This window comes from Cricetulus griseus (genome assembly GCF_003668045.3).
Source record: "Cricetulus griseus strain 17A/GY chromosome 1 unlocalized genomic scaffold, alternate assembly CriGri-PICRH-1.0 chr1_1, whole genome shotgun sequence".
Classification (NCBI taxonomy): domain Eukaryota; kingdom Metazoa; phylum Chordata; class Mammalia; order Rodentia; family Cricetidae; genus Cricetulus; species Cricetulus griseus.
Window position 1 is genome coordinate 155,358,314 of NW_023276807.1, and position 21,436 is coordinate 155,379,749.

The 21,436-nt window shown below is 39.7% G+C and overlaps 1 protein-coding gene across 1 annotated transcript in view; it reads right to left on the reverse strand.

Annotated features, from left to right (window-relative positions):
• Positions 1-3,549: 3,549 nt before the first annotated feature.
• Rassf6 (Ras association domain family member 6) overlaps positions 3,550-21,436 on the reverse strand; it is a 38,425-nt gene continuing 20,538 nt past the window's right edge. The window contains exons 4-12 of the mRNA XM_035453051.1: positions 17,652-17,730; positions 15,694-15,836; positions 9,393-9,490; positions 8,436-8,617; positions 6,696-6,797; positions 6,355-6,406; positions 3,890-4,008; positions 3,706-3,803; positions 3,550-3,625 (exon numbers count right to left, since the gene is read on the reverse strand). Of these exons, the coding sequence (XP_035308942.1) occupies positions 3,550-3,625; positions 3,706-3,803; positions 3,890-4,008; positions 6,355-6,406; positions 6,696-6,797; positions 8,436-8,617; positions 9,393-9,490; positions 15,694-15,836; positions 17,652-17,730 (949 nt within the window). The remainder of the gene's footprint in view (positions 3,626-3,705; positions 3,804-3,889; positions 4,009-6,354; positions 6,407-6,695; positions 6,798-8,435; positions 8,618-9,392; positions 9,491-15,693; positions 15,837-17,651; positions 17,731-21,436) is intronic.

The following is a 21,436-nucleotide window of genomic DNA, read 5'->3' on the forward strand; positions in this document are numbered from 1 at the left end:
CAAAAATAGCTGAAATAGATTTGGCCTTAGAAACTGTATGTTAGTAATGTAGGGCTATGTAACAATCTTAGCCACACAGCACAGCAAACATTCACCTCACAAAGTTTCTGAAGATCAGGAATCCAGGACTGATTCTAATGGATTTTCTGGCTCAGGGTCTCTCAGAAGTTGCATTCAAGATTTATTAGGTTGAGTACTGGCTTTTGAAGGCTTGTCTGAGGCCTACAAATCCATTTCTGAGACCAACGTCAAGCACCAAGCGCCAAGTTGCCGTCAGGAGGAAGAGTCGACTGGCTTCTGTTAGAAAGGCTCAGTACTGGATTTAACAGGCTTTCCCCATGGCCACCCAGCCCATCATAGACATAAGGAAGTGACCCAGAGTGGCTTTCAAGGAGCCTCAGCAACTCGGTGATCAAATCTCAGAGGTCACATGCTTCCCCTCTGCTTTGCTCTATTCCTTGGAATTTCTAGATGCAGAAAGAGTGGATGTTTAAAGTTCTTGTCTTGGAGGCATGGCAATAAGCATTCGATGTGATTAACTTTCTTAAGTTAATCACATCCTAGCCTACAACATCACACCAACTGCTATACGTTTATAATTGTTTTTCCATTAAAAATAAAAAGCAACCATTTCGTCCAGCCAACTTGTAGAAAGATTAAAGAGGACAGATTGTGTTTTAAACCACATAAAGGTAAAGTCAATGTCTTATTTGAGTAATTAATTAAAAATGTTTTGCATCTAGTAGGAATCTATTCCTGCATGTACTTCCGACTCTTTGTGGGTAACTTTCATGTGACACATTTTCTCTTTCTTGATTGATTGTTTAATAAACACAAAAATTAGAAATAGATGAACTACAGTTCTATAATCTATTCATAACTTATTTTTGGTTTGTGAGTGGATATACAGCATGCAAACACATAAGTAAATACCAACCCATAAACCTAATGGATGGGTATTTTACAATATATCCTTATATTCATAAGGAGACTTTAGCCTTATTATTAAAATATAATTTTAATGACTATAACAGTCTGAGCAACTGTTTCTTGCCTTTTCCCTGTTTTTGAACATTTAGACTTTTTTCTTCCTTTGGTTAGTATAAACAACTTTGAAAAATGCTTTTGTATCTCTGATGCCCACGTAATATCCTTCAAGTAGAATTATAAGGTAAATTTTACAACTAACTTGTGTTCAAAAAGCCATTTGCTGCAGCACACATTATCACTATCAGTTGAACAGTTTAATCTTTGCTAATAGGGATTTTGTTGCGCTGATATGCTAGTTTTTATTTTCACAGCCCTGTGTGTGAGGAGGGTAGGCCCCTGTAAATCTTCCTTCCCAGTTTGTACAGTATCACCTAGGGCCAGCAGAGGGCGCTAGAAAAACATTGCAGTCTTATGCTGCCTGGCTCCTGGAGACTGGATTTTTCCTTCAACCCTCTGCATTCAAGGATTTCTTCAATGCTAGCAGCCAGTGAGGTACAGCTTTCTCTGTCTATTTACCTGGCCTGCTTCTCCAGCTTTTGACTCAGGCAGTGGTGATATAACCTTGAACCAAATGTAGGCTGGATCCTTAGGCAAAATCATTGTGTCTACATTTTCTCCTCACTTCCACAAATATTCAAGACAGAGATGTGTGGGGCTCTTTTGCCAGGTACCCATTAGAGTGCTCATCCTGTTTTTATTGTTACTGTCCTATCATAACTTTGCCTATGTTACAGCATAGTTTCTCTCTACTGACCTGAATTGATGAACACAGAAACAATACTTTGCATACACTTAGTAGTTACTTGCAATTTCTCTTCTGTGAGTTTTCATACCAACTTTCTTATTTATGCATGGCTTGCTCAGTTTTGTATGCACTTTGTAGAACACACACACACACACACACACACACACACACACACAGAGTTTTGAGAGAAGGCCTTATTCTGGGGTACAGGTTGGACTGAATTTCATTACTTAGTCCATGGCTTGAATTTGTAGTAATCCTCTTGCCTTGGCTGCTGAGTAGTAGGATTCCAAGGATATGCTAAGATACCTGGATGAGTTACAATATACTTTGATCTTTTGGTCCACTTTTTAGTGAGATGAAATTGTGCCTTTCTTGATTGATAGGCAAAGCTTTAGAAATACATGACTTTGTTTCAATCAATGAGGGAGACTTCCTGGGACAGAAATGCCACAGTGTTCTTACACTGTCACCCTGTTCAGTTCTGGGGATGCTGAGAATGAATAGCTTACTATTATAACTGTTTCACAATTTAATGCTGATGATACAACCTTACCTTAGTATAGGTAACATGATTGAACAGTTTAAGATAAAGAATTTAAATGGAAGTAGTTTGGGGATAGAATATTGATTAAAACTCACGTTAATAAAGAGTTTAAAAATAAAACCCCATATTTTTTTCCAAGTGGGATTAGCAGATCCATGAGTACCTCGGCCGTGTCTTACACAGCAGCAAACGTGCTGTCAGGCCTCTCCTGGCTTAGGTACAGCAGCTGGGCTTTATCTATAGCAATCACCAGCAACAACTAGGTATTTGCGGCCAACTCTTGTTCTACCTAATCTGTGATATATTTGTTTGCAAAGATAAAGAAAGAAAATGAATACAAACAACTTTTAAGACACTTAAAATCAGCTTGGAAGTCATCAGTAGAAGTGTGTGTCAGTGGTGGGAGGTGATGCACAGATGAAGGGCCCAGGTTGAGAAAATCAGAGTTTAGGTTTACGTTTTTAAATTTTATTTATTTCTACATGTATGGATGTTTCAACATGTGTGTGCAGTGCCCACAGAGGTGAGTGTCAGATCCTCTAGGACTGGAGTTGTAGATGGCTGTGAGCCACCGAAGGGGTGTTGGGGAATTGAACCCAGGTCATCTGGAAGAGTAGTCAGTGCTCCTACCCGCTTAACCATCTGCCCCTCCCACCCACTTAGCCATCTCTGCAGCCCTGAGTTTCAGTTTCATTACAGAGTCCAAAATCATTTTATTCCCAAAGGACAGAGAGCTTTGCTACTACAGGGTTAAAAATTATCACCCCCTGTAGAGTGATTTCTAGGTTTTATGAAAACACTCCAGTGTTGACACGGCTGAGAAACATGGCCAATACAGGTCCTTAATGGCTTGAGAATGTGCATCTCCTTGACATCAAGAACTGGAAGTGTTTATTTCCAATCATTCATGAGTCAGCAAATGTCTCAGTTCTTTTAAGGGTGCAAGATAAAACAAGTTTAAACCACGTGACATCAGCAGAGGCCACTTAACTCTGAGTTCACTAAAGAATTTGCTATAAATGATATTTGGAATACACAGTATCCAGGCTTCCTTCAGTTACTGAAGCGAAGTCCAATCTTGCCTTCCTCCAACTCTGAACCGCAGCCAACCTCATCATTTCAAAGAGGAAGCAGGCTCTTTGGCATTCTGTTTTCCACAGCTTCAAGGTCATGCATACCAGAATGCAGAGGCAGACTGTCTATTCAATCACCCGGAAGTGCCTTCCAGCTCTGTTGAGATGTGCTGGCTAGCGTAGGTGCTGTGGATCTAGACTGTGGTCTCTGTTTTTGCTGCCTGTTTACTCTGAAGACACTTCAGGATAAAGGCCCTTTCGGTATTGAATCTGCAAAGGACAGGGAGAACATGAAAAACCAGGTGCAGGGTGAGCACTGAACCTACGGAAGGTGCACGCTCTTGACTTACTTCGCCATTATTCTTTCAGTCTCTCTTTTCTCTTCTTCATCTAATCTTTGAAGAATGGATTCCAAGAAGGAAAACTGAAAATTAATGTACTGCGCCACCTGAGAAGGGAAAGACAAGGCTGTATGAAAGAAATTCTGAGTCAGAGGGAGACTTGAGGGCATGTGGAGGCTCTTGGCATCCATACATCACTGCTAATTTCTTCTGTATCTTTATCCATGAGGAAGATCCGAGCATTACTGTTGGATGGTCCTTGTAGAAGCCTCTGCAGCAGTGGGATGTCAGTCTTCTTTAGCTTTCTCTGCTCTGAAAATGAAAAGGAATGAACCATAGTAACAGTTAACTCTAGAAAGAGAAAGGGGATAATTTTGTCTTTTGGTCTTCCTTTGTTTGTTTTGGAAGCAATAGGAATTGAGAACTCACTCAAAAAACAAACAACTAAACAAAAACCAACCAAACAACCGAACAAACAAACAAACAGAAAAACAGGGGAGTCATGCCCCATTATCCATGGTGGATATGCTACCGGACCTCAAGGGACACATGTGACACTGTAGATGGTATATAATTCCATATGTCTGTTTTTCCTATACATATACATTTTATACATATCTATGATAAAGCTTGATTTATAAATTAGCCATAGTAAGAAGGTAACATCACGAGTAACAAGTAGAGCAACCACAGTATATTCTAATAAAGCTGTCAGCAGTACTGCCTTTGTAGTTCCAGGTCATTCCCAAAAGGAAAGACAAAAGCATGATTTGAAGACTAACAGCATGGTGCCTCAACAGTTGATCTATAACTAAACTGACACTAAGTGACAAATGGGGAGGTTGTATCTACAGTGTGTATACAATGGACACGTGGATGGTTTATCCCAGGGAGGGGGAGTGAAGGAGAGCACATTTATCACTATTCTGATGATAGACTACTTAGAGCTTATCAATTGCTGTTCCTGGAAAAGTCCATTCAGTATTCTTGGACTATGTTTGCACCTGTCTGACTGTAACCCTACAAAGTGAAATTGTAGACATGGTTAGAATATTAATTAAAATTAAATATGAAAACCTTTCCAAAAACTACAAGTGAAATTCTTACACTCCATATATGGTCTAACTTAGTAACTCAAATAATTCTACCTTTTAGTTAGATCATTTAGCCAAAGCTCTAGTCCTACCAAAGGAGCGACATGGCTCAGTTCTTTCAAATTTTTCCTTTCTTTCCTTCCTTCATCTACTCAACAGATATTTACCACCAAGTTTGCTTAATATGAATCCATTTTTATAGCCATTCTTTTTTTTAAAGATTTCATTTATTTATTACATATACAACATCTGCTTCCATGTATATCTGCACACCAGAAGAGGGCAATGGATCTCATAATGGATGGTTGTGAGCCATGTGGTTGCTGGGAATTGAACTCAGGATACTCTGGAAGAGCAGTCGGTGCTCTTAACCTCTGAGCCATCTCTCCAGCCCACATATAGGTGTTCTTAATTCTTCCTTTTGTTTCTACCTCACATTCAATTCTTGGGCCTTCCAAGAACTAAATTACAAATGCACAATTAGTAACAATAGTCCTTTTCCTTGTTTATGAGTTTCATCCACTCAGCCATGAAAATGAGACAAAAATATTGGTATATTCTCAGAATTTCAAATTTAAAAGATTACGATAAATGCCCTTCCCCAAAAGTACTGGCATTCTGTCACAGTAGGCTCCCATCTGGGATTTTATTTTAATAAAAGGAAGCACGCAGAAAAGCCCCTGATGTCTTTTAGTTCATCTTCTTTTCCCAGCTCCCCATTTCTCACTTTCTTCCTCAGAATGGTCAAATCTGTTTCTCATCTCTGGATTCAATTTATTCCCATGTCCATTCCAATTCAGTGTGTGCTGATTTCACTGTCACTTCTGAGCAACAGGAAGCCCTCATGATTTTGCTCCTTTCCTTGGCACAGCAGAGTCCTCTCTTGACCTTTGTCTAATGCCAACTTGGTTTCACACCCTCAGTTGCTTCCATATTTTACATTTCCAAGCAAGCTTCTTGCTTCACGACCATTTGGAACAATTACTGACAGTATATATTCCCCCCGCAGAGTTCTCTACTGAGGGAGAGCTCATTTTCTTACCATGTGTCAGACCCAGTGTCAAATAACAAAGAGCAAACTAAGGACATCAGCCAGAAGTGGCATGCAGTGAGGACCAAAGAGCTAAGGCAGGGAGGGGAGTGGAGACAGAAACAAGCATAGAGGTGAGAGACAAGGAGCACAGCACCTCCTGGAGAGCCATGCAAGGAGGGATTCCTGAAGCTCTGATCTCCACTCAGACAAAGTCTGGCAAGCAAGCAAAGTCCTTTGACTTTATAAACTCTTTGAAGTCTTAGCTCATCTTTCTCTGGAATTGGAGAAGACACACAATGTCCTAGCACCATTTCTCCAGGATGGGAGTGTAGTTCAGTGTTTAGCTTGCACCAAAACTGTGTAAATAACAACAATTATAATGAACCCTTTTCTGTCTTCCTGTCTCTCCTTTCTTCTGTGTTCTGTGTTCCCTCCCCACCTTTTGATAGAACCAAGCACTCTTCTGTCTTCTTTATGAAATGAAAACTAACATGCTGGAGCCAGGTACAAAGAGAGACCAGATTTTCTTACCTCCTGTTCCAAAAATAATGTAAAGAGCAAAATCCTGTGGGCTATTCTCAATCTGTCAATGGAAAAAAATGAAAAAATGTGATTGTTCCAGATGATGTTAGACCCAAAGTAGCCACTTGCCCCTTCACTTTCAGACATGTCTCTTGGGGGATAATGTGAATTTCCAGGCTTTTGTTGCACAGAGGAAAAGATCCACCAGAACTGAACATACAATGTTGGTTCACAGTCCATGGCTCTTTTTTTTTTTTTTTTTTTTTTTTTTTTTTTCAGAGAGTGCTTTTATGTGTCTCCATTAGCTTACTCACATGCATAGTATAGCTCAGGTTACTCATAAAGATTACCTTAAATTTTTGGAGAAGTTGCTTTATTACTTCTTCAGTTCTCATGTTACTATTTGTTCTGACCTTAGTTTCTGATCCAAAGGTTGGAGTGAAAATAGATGTCTAAAAGAACAACAACAAAATCATGTCAGTCCTTAGGGCTCTATCAAACAACAGTGGTGGGTATCCTGAGCTTGTATGTCAGTACAAGACCTAAAGGGCTGGATGGAAAAGGTGATGCTTGATCGAGTGAAATAAACAGCCTGAATGCCTTTAAACCAAACTCTGTGGGAGCCTTATTTATGTGATTTGGATGCTGTTTGTTGGCGTGTTGGTTTCCCTGTTTAAGCTTTGTACTTGCACCTCAAGGAGCTTGTCTATGTATTTCAAATGGTCACTTCAGCACCCAGCACCTAGGTGGGGACTCATCCATCACACTGGTTAATAATTTGTGTTTTGGAGGGAGACAACTTTGTGTTCAAGTTCAGAGTTCTTGTTAAAAGCAGTGTGACTCAAGAAATTGTTTATTTCTGTAAAGTTTGATTATATGTAAAAAAGAAAAAATAATGATACTGGCCTTCATATGAGAGCTTTTAGAATAAATGAGATAATTTATTTAAAATGTGTTCCAAATTAGGTGTATATGTCTATAATCTTAACACTTGGGAGGCTCAGATAGGAGGAGTTTAAGTTTGAGGCCAGCTTGGGCTCTATAGCAAGCTGGGACTACTTAATTTAATTTTTTGGTTTTTCGAGACAGGGTTTCTCTGTGTAGATTTGGAGCCTATCCTGGCACTCACTCTGGAGACCAGGCTGGTCTCGAACTCAAAGAGATCCACCTGCCTCTGCCTCCTGAGTGCTGGGATTAAAGGCGTGTGCCACAAATGCCTGGTGCCTTAATTTACCTTTTATTTAAAATTTTTCATACAATATATTTTGATCATGTTTCCCCTCTTCCAATTCATCCCAGATTGCCTCACCTTCCTAGCCACCCAACTTCATGTTCTGTTCCTTTCTCATTCTCTCTCAAATAACAGAAAAAAAAAAAAAAAGCAAAAGTCAAAACAAATAAACCAAAAAAAGACCCAATAAGACAAAAAATGTCCAAACAAAATAAAATGAAGCTAAAATCCCCCTTCCCCAACAGGGGTCTTGAGAGATGGCTCAGCAGTTAAGAACATTGGCTGCTCTTCCAGAGGAACCAGGTTCAATTCCAAGCACCGGCATTGTAGCTTACAACTGTCTGTAACTCCAGTTACAGGGGATCTTGCACCTTCATACACACTATACAGACAGACATGTAGGCAAAATACTAATGCACATTTTAAAAATATGGAGTTCATTTTGTGTTGGCCAACTACTCCCTGGGCATGGGGCCTGTCTTGGAATATGTTGATATACAGGGTGACACTCCATTGGAGAATATGGGGTTTCCTTTTGCCAGAAGGTATCAATTGCAAATAGCTTCCTGTGTAGGCATGGGACCCTGTGTACTTCCTCCACTGTCGGTACAGGGACCCCAGCTGACTTGAACTGTGCATACTATGTAATTTAAATCTGTGCTTCAAAACATCTAAACCAAGAAAGAAGTGAACAAGATTGTATTTAAACTTAGTTAATGAGTTACTATAGGGAAAGAATGGTGAGTGTTAGGCATCCACTAACATTGTTATTATTATTGGTTTAAATTCTAAGTTGAAATAAATAGTATTATCAGTGCAATGGACAACATCATTCCGCATTAAAGTCACTGTAACTTACCTCATGGTTGTAGAAGTGTCCGTTGATAGAGGCTCTATGGTCCTGCCTGTCTTTTCTGTACGTCACTGGAGCCTTCATTCTTTTTCTTACCAAAGCTGCCTCACTCATGGTCCTATAGAGCAGTGGGGATGATGGCTCCTCATCTGCATATGGCTTCAGAGTGCTGTGATAAGATAAATAGTCTGGGAAGAATAAAGACCACAAGCCCATATCATTTAGCTGCCTATCTTCTTGCATTGTAGGGATACTGGTATGCTTTTACTAACAAGGCTGACTGCTATTTCCTGGCTATTTCATAGCACTATAGTTCACTGATTGGCTTATACTGACTTGTTAGGTGCTGTGTGAGATTGGTCAGGCTGAAGATGTTGCAAGTGAGTTATGTCTCATAGGACTTATGTAGTCACATGATTGGTGTCTCTACTCTTTTAATCTCACTTTATTAGGGGTGTAAATTATACACAATTTTAGTATGGATGAACTGGAAAAACGTGTTTTTCTTTCAGTCTGTACTCAGATAGGTAAGATTAAAGGCATAGTGAGTTGGGTAGCTTTTGTATGAATATAGTATTTCCAGGGGATGGACCAGGCCTGCATCTCTGTTTTGTCCCGATGCCAAGCTATCAGGCCTTTCCTAAGAAGACATATCTTGGGCCTTAGCTCTCCTCTGAAACTACTGAAGCATTCTTGAGAAGTTGGAGACTTAAGAGGATTTGTTCCTACATTTCATGAAAGCAAAGCAGCAATATGCTTTGGGCTACTGGCTACCAGTAATGAACCACACAAGCAATGCAGTGATGTAAGGTACAGGGCCCTTGGAGATGTTTGAGAAACACACATATATATATGACTTCATCAAGCAGTATTATATAAGAGGCAAACATTTAGGACTCGTGTTTTAGTAACAAAACAAAGCAAAAAAAACCACCAAGTTGACAATGGCACTCTCATACTGACCTTCTGAGGAATGCCTTCCTTCAGACAGCAAAACTTGGCTCCTGTCCAGCTCACTGATACGATAAAGGTCATCAAACTCTCCCCATCGAGTCATCCCCCTGAAAAGTAACAAATTCTGTCACCAAGACTAATTCCATGTGATGAGTCTCAGATTTACAATGTTGAAACTGTAGTTGTGGGCCTCTGTAGGTAGATGTGTTATCCAAATTTAAAACAAATTTACCATGTTACAAGGATTACATTCATACTACAGTGGTAAGCATATTTTAAACACACTCTGGATATTTTAGAGCAAAATAATTCATTGATATACTGAAATGCAAAATTAGATAGATTCTGTAAAATGTATGCTCAGAATGAATTGGTAGAAACCAATGTGAGTCACTGATTCACAAATATCTTCTAAGGTTTTAGGGGAGTTTAGATACAAAATTGTCATTTACACTCATGGATAAGTATTCACAGTATTAAAATAATTATAGAAAGTGACTCTAACATGATAAGATATGGTATTTACATTTAAGGCCTGAACTGCTTTGAAAAATACAATTTATAAAAAAGACATACATGAAAAAATTCTTCACTAGAAAATTATTATCTCATGTAGAATACTAGCAAGTTTCAAAACATTCTAGTGTCCAGAATACACAAAACATGACAACTGTTTATTTTACAGCAGACTAACAACTGTTTATTTTGATTTTATTTATCTGGCCTTAAACAAGTTAGTTACATATCCTTTCTTGGCCTCAGTGTCCTCATTCATAAAATGAGAATAATCATAGTATGAGGTAGGATAGAATTGGTGGTAGGATTTAATGTGTTAATTTATGTAATAATCTTGAAATAATATCCTAAATATAGTTAAACAATCAATATATATCTAAAATATTATCAGAATAATTTCATCTTCAATGGCTTCATCACCACCGCAATCATTACCATCACCACCACCACCATCATCACCAACACCATCACCACACTACCACCATCATCATCATCAACATCACCACTATCATAATCATCACCATCATCACTATTACCACCACCACCATCATCACCATCTCACCATCATTACCATTATCACCACAATCATCACCATCATGACCATCATCACTACCACCATCATCACCATCACCACCACCGCCACCACCATCATCATCATCACCACCACCACCACCACCACCACCACCATCTTCATTATAATCACCACCATCTGAATCCATTTCATGATGGGTCAGGCACAATTTGGGGTCTAGTGCATGTCAGGACCTCTTTAGGCAAATGGACACTCTTATTTGTGGAAGTGTTTTGTGTCCTACTTTGACTCTCTTCCATAAAATCCTTTATAGTATGAACCCCAAGTATTTATACCTGGGGTGTCTGTGACCTTAATTCTACTCAAATGTCCCTGACTGATAGTTTGAATTATCATGTCACCAAAGGTTCATGTATTTGAAGACTTAGTCCTCTATTGGTTTGAGGAAGTGACAGCACTTTTAGGAAGTTGAGTCTCACTGGGGAAAGCATACCATTGAGTGAGCTTTGAGGATTGTAGCCTTATGCTGTTCTCTCTCTCTCTCTCTCTCTCTCTCTCTCTCTCTCTCTCTCTCTCTGTCTGTCTTTCTCTCTGCTACCTGTGTGTGTATGACAATGTGATCAGCCAGCTCCCTGTTCCTGTAGTCATGCTATGCCTTCCACACCATGATGGACTCTATCCCTCCAGAATCAAAAGCCCAAATAAACATTTCCTTCCTTAAGTTGCTTTTGGTTGTGACTTGTCATCATAAGAACAGAAAAATAATCAACATACTGATGAAAACCATCTTATAAACACTAATGGAAGGCACTGTCAAAGCAATGCTATTGTTTCCCTCTTGATCTTGAAGTCCTCTTGAAGTCTTTTATTTGATTAACAACACCCATAAGAAGCCAGACGTGGTGGCGCTCACCTTTAATCCCAGCGCTTGGGAGGCAGAGACAGGTGGATGACTGTGAGTTCAAGGCCAGCCTAGTCTACAGAGTGTAGAGAAACCCTGTCTTGAAAAACCAAGAACACCCACCATAAGAAGTAGATAATATGACCATAATATATTTGTTAATACAATTTTGAGTAAACTCTACTATGTGGAAATATTGTCAGTTGAAATGCATGTCATGAAATAGAGGAACTATTTGTATTATCAGTTCAGGTCTCTACTCACACCCTATTAATATGGCACATAAAATTAAAATTTTCTCCAACGTATAGCATGTTAGCAATGTAAAGTAGTGTGTCTAATCACTATTGAAAGAGGGGTGGCAACGGGACCTGGATACCAATGAGAAGTTAAAACTAAAAGGCAAAGCAACTAGGTGCTATTTCCAACAGGGGGAACAGAAGTTCTACAAATACTGACCACTTATGATTCCCACAGCTGGTCAGTGACTCTGGCAAATGTGACAGCCACCCCTTCAGTTTCCTTAGCTTCTTGTGGTATAGTGGTGCCACATAAACACAGGGGCTGATAAAACAGCTCAATATATTCATTTTGCCTCTTTCCTTCATGCTAATCATTGCTGAAGTAAAAAATAACTACTTCATAGCTTGGGATTGTGTAATTCAAGAACTATTCTATATACTGTAGATATGACTAAGCTTAAGGGCAGTTGTCCATACTTTTCAAGCAAGAACTGGTTAGAACTTTAACATCAAACAGTTGAACATGTCCAAACATGGAATAGTTTGTGTAGCTCTGACCAAACACCAGGGAGTTTAACAGGGACCATTCTAAACACTAGAAAGGGGTTGTGATGTTTGAAAAAATAAAATGGAGGTAGAAATTTGATAAATAAATAAAATGCAGTCACTTCCCTATCTATAACATAAGAAAAAAAACATTATTGATGCAAATCAACTATGCACCTGTTCACTTCCTGTGAACCTGTTCACTTCTTTATTTCATTCTGCCATGGCTTGTTTAAAATATGCCAACACCAACTTTAGAAAGATATTAAAATAGAAATGAAAACCAGCAAAACCAAAGTAACTCCAGTAAGGCACTTCTTGTCTGTTTCATTTTAAACACACAGTTTCTGTAATAAAACATTTGACTGAGATATGAAAGATCAAAGTCCTCCCATAAGAGTTATTTCCATGCACATAAGTGGTCAGAGCTCAAACAAACCAATGTATTTTTAAGCCTCTACCCTTCCCATTTGGCTAGTACTTCCTCAGTGTGACTCATTTCTAACATGATTAAAACAAACTAACATGACAGGAGTAATTATTTTTCTCACAGGATGAATGGACAGGCACTCAGCTGGAGTCCTTGCAGCTGAACACACACTGTCCATGTCCTTCACTGTACACTAACTTATGGGGGACATCAGATCTGAGCAGTGGTGCCAAGTTCTGTCCATAAATATAACAGTATGGGAAAAGGAAAATGAGAGAAGGTTTGGAATAAGGGGGCGATCAAATTCTTTACACAATTTAGTTGGGGCACAGAGTTTAAATTTAGAGTCACCTGGAAGGGGGTAATAAAGGGAGGGTACCCGAGAAGAACTACAGCCAGGGAACAGTGCCGAGGGTGTCTGTGCACCATCAAGACAGAGGCCAGGGAAGGCCATTCCATCCGTATTGTGTCTTCCTGCCTGAATGCTCAGCTGATTGCCCAAGGCCCTCTTAACTAACCAACTGCAACCAAATAATGCTATCATGCTTGTGTGTGTGTGTGTGTGTGTGTGTGTGTGTGTGAGAGAGAGAGAGAGAAAGAGAGAGAGAGAGAGAGAGAGAGAGAGAGAGAGAGAGAGAGAGAGAGAGACAGAGAGAGAGAGACAGAGAGAGAGAGAGAGACAGAGACAGAGATACAGAGACAAAGAGTCTTCATTGTATGCATAAGGGGTGGTGTCTCTTCCTGCTAACTCTTACTCACTAGAAAGATATGGTTCATGGCACAAGCATTCTTACATTGTTCTAGAAAGTCTTGTTATTGTGGTAAAGGACAGGCTAATAACCCCAGTGTTGTAGTCATGTCTAGTCATGGTCACAGGCTTCTGCAGTTGTCTTGTTGTATTTTCTTCATTTTAAATGAGAAATAACTTCTATCTTGCTTCTAGGTTGTTAAGGCTTGAACATGAAATGCACTCCATAGGCTCATGTGGACCCCAACTGGTAGTGTTGTGGAGTCATTGAGCCTGTGACTTAGCTTGCAGGAGTGGCTCACTGGGGGACAGACCTTGAAGACACCTTGATCAGCACTCCCTGCTTCCTGATTTTCTGAGATATGCCTTCCCTCCCATGATAGTCTCTCCATCAGAAACTGTGAGCCCAAATAACCCTCCCCTCCTTTGCACTGCTTCTATCATGTTTAACCATGGTAAGGAGAAGGTTCCTCATCTACCAGCAACGTTCTTGGTGCAAATGGGCTCTTCAGACAATGCAGTGTGAGGATGATAATTTATAGTCTGTGTACAGCATATGAAAGAACATCAATATCACCTTAGCCCCGCCCTGACTCCTAAAACTCACTCACAATTTCAGTATTTCTAATTCAAAACTAGTATTTTGAATTTGAGAAATTAAAACATATCTTTGAATAGCTATTAAAATAATAATAATAGCTTCACATACCAGTATAAGTGCTATTTACCTCCTTGGCCTCATACTTAACAAAGTTTTAATGAATCCAGAGGAATTAAAATATAGCAAAAGGGATTGACTTCCCAGAGAACTCTGTCATGAGTTCTTAAAAAGATCTGAAATACAATTGCTAATTTTGTGAATTCATATCTCATATGGTTTTTTTGTTTGTTTTTTGTTTTGTTTTGCGAAGCTCGATTCTTTTTAAATGCTGCCTGAGGTTGTGGTCCCATTTGTGCTCATGAGCACTATGTCCTGTGCCCACCAGCAGTCCTTATCATGGATGGGAGACTAGTGAGGAATGGCAGATGGGGTGAGGTGGTTGTCACACAAAGCAAGTGAAATTTATTTATAGGTTTCTGGGGACTTCAATTGATCTTATCCCCCCTCACTCATGCTTTCCTTCTCCATCTATCATATTTCTATATCACTCTTTCTCTTTCTTCGCCCATCTCTCTCCCCCTCTCTCACTCCTCTCTCTTTCCTTCCCTTCTTCCTTCCTCTCGGTGCTGGGCCCTGGGTTACAAACACAATTCGAGATGTGCTCCTAGAAACTCTCACTGGAGATGGAAGACAGGATGTGTAAAAGTCCAACAAACTGTGTGGCTTGGAGGTGATAAAGAAAAGTTGTCAGTGCATTCAGTATGGACTTGGGGGGGACTGTGGAAAGCTTTTAGGACAATGTCAACACATTTGTTAGAGGCGAGTCAGATGACTGGCCATTGATAGTCTGACTTCTAGGCAAGTGAGGAAACTAAGAAATTGCATGATGTGTTTAGAGCACTACAAAATGTTCAGCCTTGTTCAAGAATGAGGTTTGACAAGCTTTGGAAAGGTAAAAATCATGGTGGGACATGGGTATATTCTCCAGGGTGGTGTCTAACTTTCCTTAAATGTGGCCAAAGATCAGTCCAGTCAAATTCATCACCCTGGTAGCTGGCTCTCCATTTCTCCCCAGTAGAACCCTAACTCTTCCAGGATGGATGGGAGTAGTGAAAAAATTGCAGTGGTCCAGGTGTGTCAGAAGGGAGGTGAGGTGGGAATGAAGATGGAGAAGAAAGGAATGAGTCATTTTATGAGTATAATTTATAGTAACTATTAATTTCCAAGAAAAACTATGAATGTTAATGACAAAATGCCACCAAAGTCAGACATCCAAGCTACAGTTGCATCCACCTATGCAGGGAACTGCTCTGTATAATGAACTTCAAATGCACTTTGCTGTGCTCGGCTAAACAGCTCCACTTACTCTGAGCTTGAGCACAATTCAGTCTTCTCTCCAGAAAAAAAGAGTCCTGTGTTCCAAGGAGTGGACAAATTTAAGTTCTTCCCAGTTTTTGAAGGTCAGGTTGTGACTATTCAAATCTTACCTGTCTGTCTTGTCTCTTCCATTGAGCAAATGCAGTCTTCCAGGAGACACAATGGAAGGGCCCACAAGCCTAGACTCTGCAGCCCGTGGAACAAAGGTCCCTTTGGTGCTGCCAGGTGGTTAACTAGGGATCATGTACAAATTCCCCTAACCTCAGAGACACAGTTTCCAAATTCCCAATTAATAGTGATGTATGAGATTGTCTATAAGCCTTCATGCACAGTTATAAGCAACCTGCTCCAGGAGCAAATATAATGAAGGCAGATAGCAAGGCCATCTAAGGGAAATTACAAGGGAGGACAGCTTACCCTTTGCTGGAAAATGTTTCCGTTGACTTCAACAGATCAAAAGAAGAGATTTGCTTCTCATCTTGTATTTTTAGCTGAATGGGTCGTTTTACTCCCCAGAAAATGTCCAGCATCCCTTCAACAATCAGTTGTCCATCTTCAGTCTAAGGAAGAAGCCATTACCCATAGTAACTATCTTTGCATCATTTATAGAAAGTTAAATGCCTTAACTGAAGATGTAGAAAGTAAGTGTGTAGGAGACAATTTTAGGTTTAAACATCTCCCTGGATGGATTATTTGGCTTCTCAGTCTATCAGCAAAACAATTCTAATTTTGAAATAGCCTTTTATTTTTAAAACAGTATACCTGGCAAAACAAGCCACAGTGTCCTTGGCATGTCCACCAAGGGTCACAGTGCATTAAATGCTTTTTGAGCTCCTGGCTCTTGGATTAAGTGGCATTATATTGCTTAGCTCCATTTAATTTGAAAGTATGGAGCTAAAAACTATACTGAATTAGGAATCAGGATAAATAGTTACTGAGAGCCTTAGTTATTTGAATAAACAGGAATAATTTAACCCACAAAATTATGTAGAACAAAAGAAAGATTGCTTATTCAGGGATGATGGTGTCACATACCTTTAAAATGGGCAAAGAGGCAGAGGCAGGTACGAGATCTCTGGATACCAGCTAGTGTATAGCTTCAGGCTAGCCAGGGCTATACACTGAGATTCCATATCAATAAAAGAAAAAAGGATTCATATAAAAACATTGTATATGATACTAAACAGAACAGAGGAAACCTGAGTTCAAATTCCTAGCACCTGTGTAAAAAGCTGGCATGACTGTGTATGTACATAACCCTAGCATCAGGGGCTGGAGACAGTCTGAGCACAAGAGCTCTCTGAATGGCTTAGCCCAAAGCAGCAAGCTTGCAGTTCAGTGAGAGACCCTGGTTCAAAGCAAGGAAGAGAGGAGTCATAGCTAGAGACATCATGCTCTGGCTTCCTCACATGTGAACAAAGGTATGTATGCTTCCACACTGGTGCATGCGACACACAATTAACATATTTGTGAAAAAATAATAGGTTTTTAAGTACTCATTCAAAATAGAAATAGTATAACAAAAGGAGTAAATGTGTAAGTGAAGAAAAATTAGGAAACAAGGATATATATGTATTTTGTGAATATATAAAGAAATGTTGAGAACAAATGAATTCTCATACAATTAATTTTCAAACCTACCTCCTTTTTTACACTTTAAATATCTTTTTATCAAAGTAATATATTGTTGGGGAAACTTTGAGATTATAGAGACTAGAAAGTTATATTATAAAATCATTGGTTATTATGAAAATCAATTTTTAGGCAATTGAAATGACTGAACTATTTTTGTAACATTTTAAAACTGGTAACAGTATGAGATAGCATATATCCACTGGAACTCAACTTATTCATTTTAATGAACAAATCAAATTCGAACTTACCTTACAGATGCAACCTTATTTGTTATAATAATACCACACTGGTGGATATAAGGGTACCATCTCATTCTCTTATTGCAAATGGTGTTACAGTGCACACCTCTCCACACACACACACACACACACACACACACACACACACACACACACACACACACATTGCTTTGAATGTAAGAAAGTAGTGGATTAGTAATTTCATAACATTATTCACTATTGGGGAAATATTCCATTTTAAAACAGAAAGCAAATGTGTCCTTAATATTATTTTCTTATATGCTTTCCTGCTTCAAAAATGCTTAGAACTTGCAGGCATTCCAGGCAACCTATTTCGTGAATTAGACTAAACATGAAAATCAGAATGAGTTAGAGATTTACCTGCTTATTTATAGCACACCAATCTCTAGGTTCTAGACTCCAGCTGACTCTGACTCAGCTACAGGCTTACAGAATCTGTTTCCTGGGAATCAAGCTGTTGCAGTTCTTTTGTGGGCTTACCTGTCCATACAAAATATGCAGATTTTTCTGGTTTTCATAGAAAACATTATAAGCCTCCAGTAAAGAATTAAGTTGCTCCCTAAAAAATAAAAATAAACATTTTCCAGTTATAATCAATCTTAAGCCTTAGAATAGTAAAACACAGTAACAATTACTTTTACTTCATAAAAGTATGAGATGAAAAATGTTCAGCAGAATCATTATTATTCTGGCATTTTTAATTTAAGGAACATTGTGGGAATCAGAAGTATTCTTAGAATATTAAAATACTACAAACATGCTAATTCATAAATAAAATGTATGTGGCAGGGGATAACTGAATACATTGGCATGACAGCTTGGTCAAAGGAGGCAGCTATGCAGCAAACTTTCTTTACAGTTTTGCTTTGTGTGGTTTCACAACAGTTAATCACCCAACACTAAGCTCCTACTATGCATCTGACACCATGGTTCTCTTTGATGTGACAACAATGGTCAATCAATGGCTTAATTAATGTTTGATGCTCCAGAGGAATCTCACTCAGGGGACAGGTAGACCCTGGGGGAGGGCACTGGTTCCTGCCAAGTGTCTGCCTTCCCTCTGACTCATCACATCTGGAGAGGCTTGACACCTCACCTAGATTACAGAAATGGCCTCCTACAAGGCCTCCTGTATCTGTTGTGTATTCTTGGTAACAGGAATTATTGTAAAGTGAACTTGACCATCTTTCTCCTTTGCTCAAAACTCCTTAATGTCTTCTCAGAATGGGATTCAACGTCCCATTGTCATGGCGACTTGAGAGACTAGGTTTGATCCAGTCTTCTGTCAGCTCATCTATCTCATTCCTCATTACTCTTTCCTTCACTTACTACACTTGGCTTTCTTGATGTCTCTTGAACACTACAGGTCTTGAGACTTTGAACTTGCTGACTGCTCAACTGGAATGACCTCCTCCTCTATCATCACACTGCTAGCCCAATCATTCATTTTCATCAAACATTTAATCAAGCCCACCCATGAGGGCTGGAGAGACGGGTCAGAGTTAAGAGCACTGGCTGCTCTTCCAGAGGACCTGGTTTTTTCTCAGCACACACATGTTGGCTCACAACTGTTCATCACACCAAATCCACAGGCCTCTTCTGGGGTCTCCACAGATAATTCATGCACACAGTGCACAGACATACATACAAGCAAAACACCCATACACATAAAATAAAATAAAATCCCCACCACCAATTTTTTTTAAAGCCACCTATGTAAGGAGTTTTTCTTCACCACCCATTGTAAATCTTTACCTCCCCCAACATTTCATATCTCAGTTTCTTCCTTAACTTTTCCCTCTAATGCTCTATAAATTTGACTTCCTGACTTACTCCCACTCTCTCTCCCTCCATTCTGTCCTTTCTTTTGGTTGTTTTTTTTCTTTGTTTTTGAGACAAGGTCTCACTATGTAGCCTTGGATGGTCTACAAACACTTTGTAGACCAGAAGCTACCTACTTCTGCCTCTAGAATACTGGGATTAATGGAATGAGCCATAATGTCCTGCTATAAATTTGACTCTTCGATTTTGTAGTCTGTCTTTCCCACCAGAATGAACCTCCTTGAAGAAGGGGATGTTTAGAAGTTCAGATTTTATGTGTCCCTGTGTGTTTGTCAGTTTCTATTTCTGTGACAAAGCACCATGAATAAATAGCAAGTTGGGGAGTAAAGGGTTTATTTGGCTTATACTTCAACATTGCTGTTCATCTCTGGAAGGAAGTCAGGACAAGAACTCAAGCACAGCAGGATCCTGGAGGCAGGAGCTGATGCAGAAGGCATGGAGGGGTACTGCTTAGTTCCTATAGCTTGCTCAGCCTGCTTTCTTATAGAATCCAAGATCACCAGCCCAGGGATGGCCCCGCCCACTATAGGCTGGGCCCTCCTCATCAATCACCAATTGAGAAAATCCTTACAGCTGGATCTCATGGAGGTCTTTCCACAACTGAAGCCTCTTTCTCTCTGATGACTCTAGCTTGTGTCAAGTTGACACACAAAACCAGACAGTGCACACTGGTAGTATTGGTACACAGTAAGCACTCAATTTTAGTTCAGTAAAATTATCAGAATATTCTCTTCCTAAGAAAACCAATAACAAGATAAAGGAGTAAACAGTGTTTAAAATAAACCTATTTATTAAAAAAATATTCTAGAACATTTAATTCCAAGTATTTCAGATCCTCAGATACCTCTGCCATTCATGTAAGAGTACAGGTTCTGTGAGAGCAGTCAGTTTGGTTTCACTCACTGAATTTTCCTGATGGTTGGAACACTTGTTCATCCTAAGCTGTTATTCAGCAAACACTCACTGAATACTGAACAACAGGCTTTATGCACATTGTTTTTACATGTTGGAGTCATATTTCCTCACTTGCATTTTCCAACATCCACATTTCCAGGAGTCCATACATTCCATACAGTGATCACAGGAAGAAATCCCAGTGAAAGCCTACAGGCTAATGTTCCATTTCCCAAATGCCTTATTCAAAAATTTTAATATTGTGAATATTTCTGCTCTAAATTTCACTGGCTACACTGACTCTGTCCCTGGGGGGTCATTACTGTGAGATATTACCTCAGCATTGTACTCTCACTCAAGATCCCAATAGCCCTTTATGAGCTCTCACTCTTTATGCCAGATCAGTACCAAGAAGTTTCTGGGTCACTAGAGATGCCAGCTCTGATATGCTGAGCTCAGAGCATCATTATGGAAGCACACGAAGCTTTATATAATCTCACCCCCTCAGCTTCTGCTCTGGCAAAAGCCCAGGTCATGGCATGACACAACCTTTGAAGCTTCACTCGGGACTGTGCAGTGGAAACATTCATTCCTGGACCAGAGTCTGACCAAATCCTCTCCCACCAAAACAAGTCTCCAAATGACTTGGGGAGGTGACAACCCCTGATCCTGGGATGCTTGTTTCTGTAAATGAATTTAATGGCATCTAGCCACACTAATGTATTTGCTTATGGTTGTGGCTGCTTTTGAGTTATAACTGCAGAGTGGAATGTCTCTGACAATAACCATACAATCCATACACCCTAAAAATGCTGACAGCTTAGCCCTTTGCAGAGGGACCCCACTAATCCATCTTCCACTGTGCAACACTGGGTAGCAAGAGGCTACCAAAGTTTTCCCATTCTTCTCACCACCTGCCAGAGATTTTTTGATTGAGTATTTTGTACTTTAAAGGATTTTGGAGCATAGACAAAGACTTAGCTCGGTAAACTAAAGCATTTAATTTAATTTAGAAGTTACATGAAAAACCACAGTGACTGTGAATGCATTCTACAAGGGCCTTTTAACTGTGTGCATCTTACTTGAAAGGGGACTTTAGAAGCTGATTAGTTTATGGGCTCAGTGATGGAATGGGTGAACGTAACACTAGGAAGAAAGGTGTACCTGTGATATAAATGGGTTGATTAGTGAAATGAGGGACATTAGGAAATAAAGAGTTGCCACCCATTGGTTCCCTGTGTCGGCTAATTCAAATTAAGCATGCTAACAGAAAGGCTGAACTAATGGCCATTTATTCATACATGCATGAATCACTATGTGAGCTGAGTCAGGAAACCTTCCTCCCACATAGAAGGTGAGCACATGGTCCCCTGTGGTGAACCTGGGTGGGCAATACCTAAACTGGAATTGCTTGCTAGGTCAGGAGAGCGTTAATAAGAACCCATCAGCATTTCTGAAGTCTGTGAGAGCAGCTCAGAGTGGAGCATGAACCGGGGATTCCCAAGAATGAGTGCTTTAAGAAACAAGTT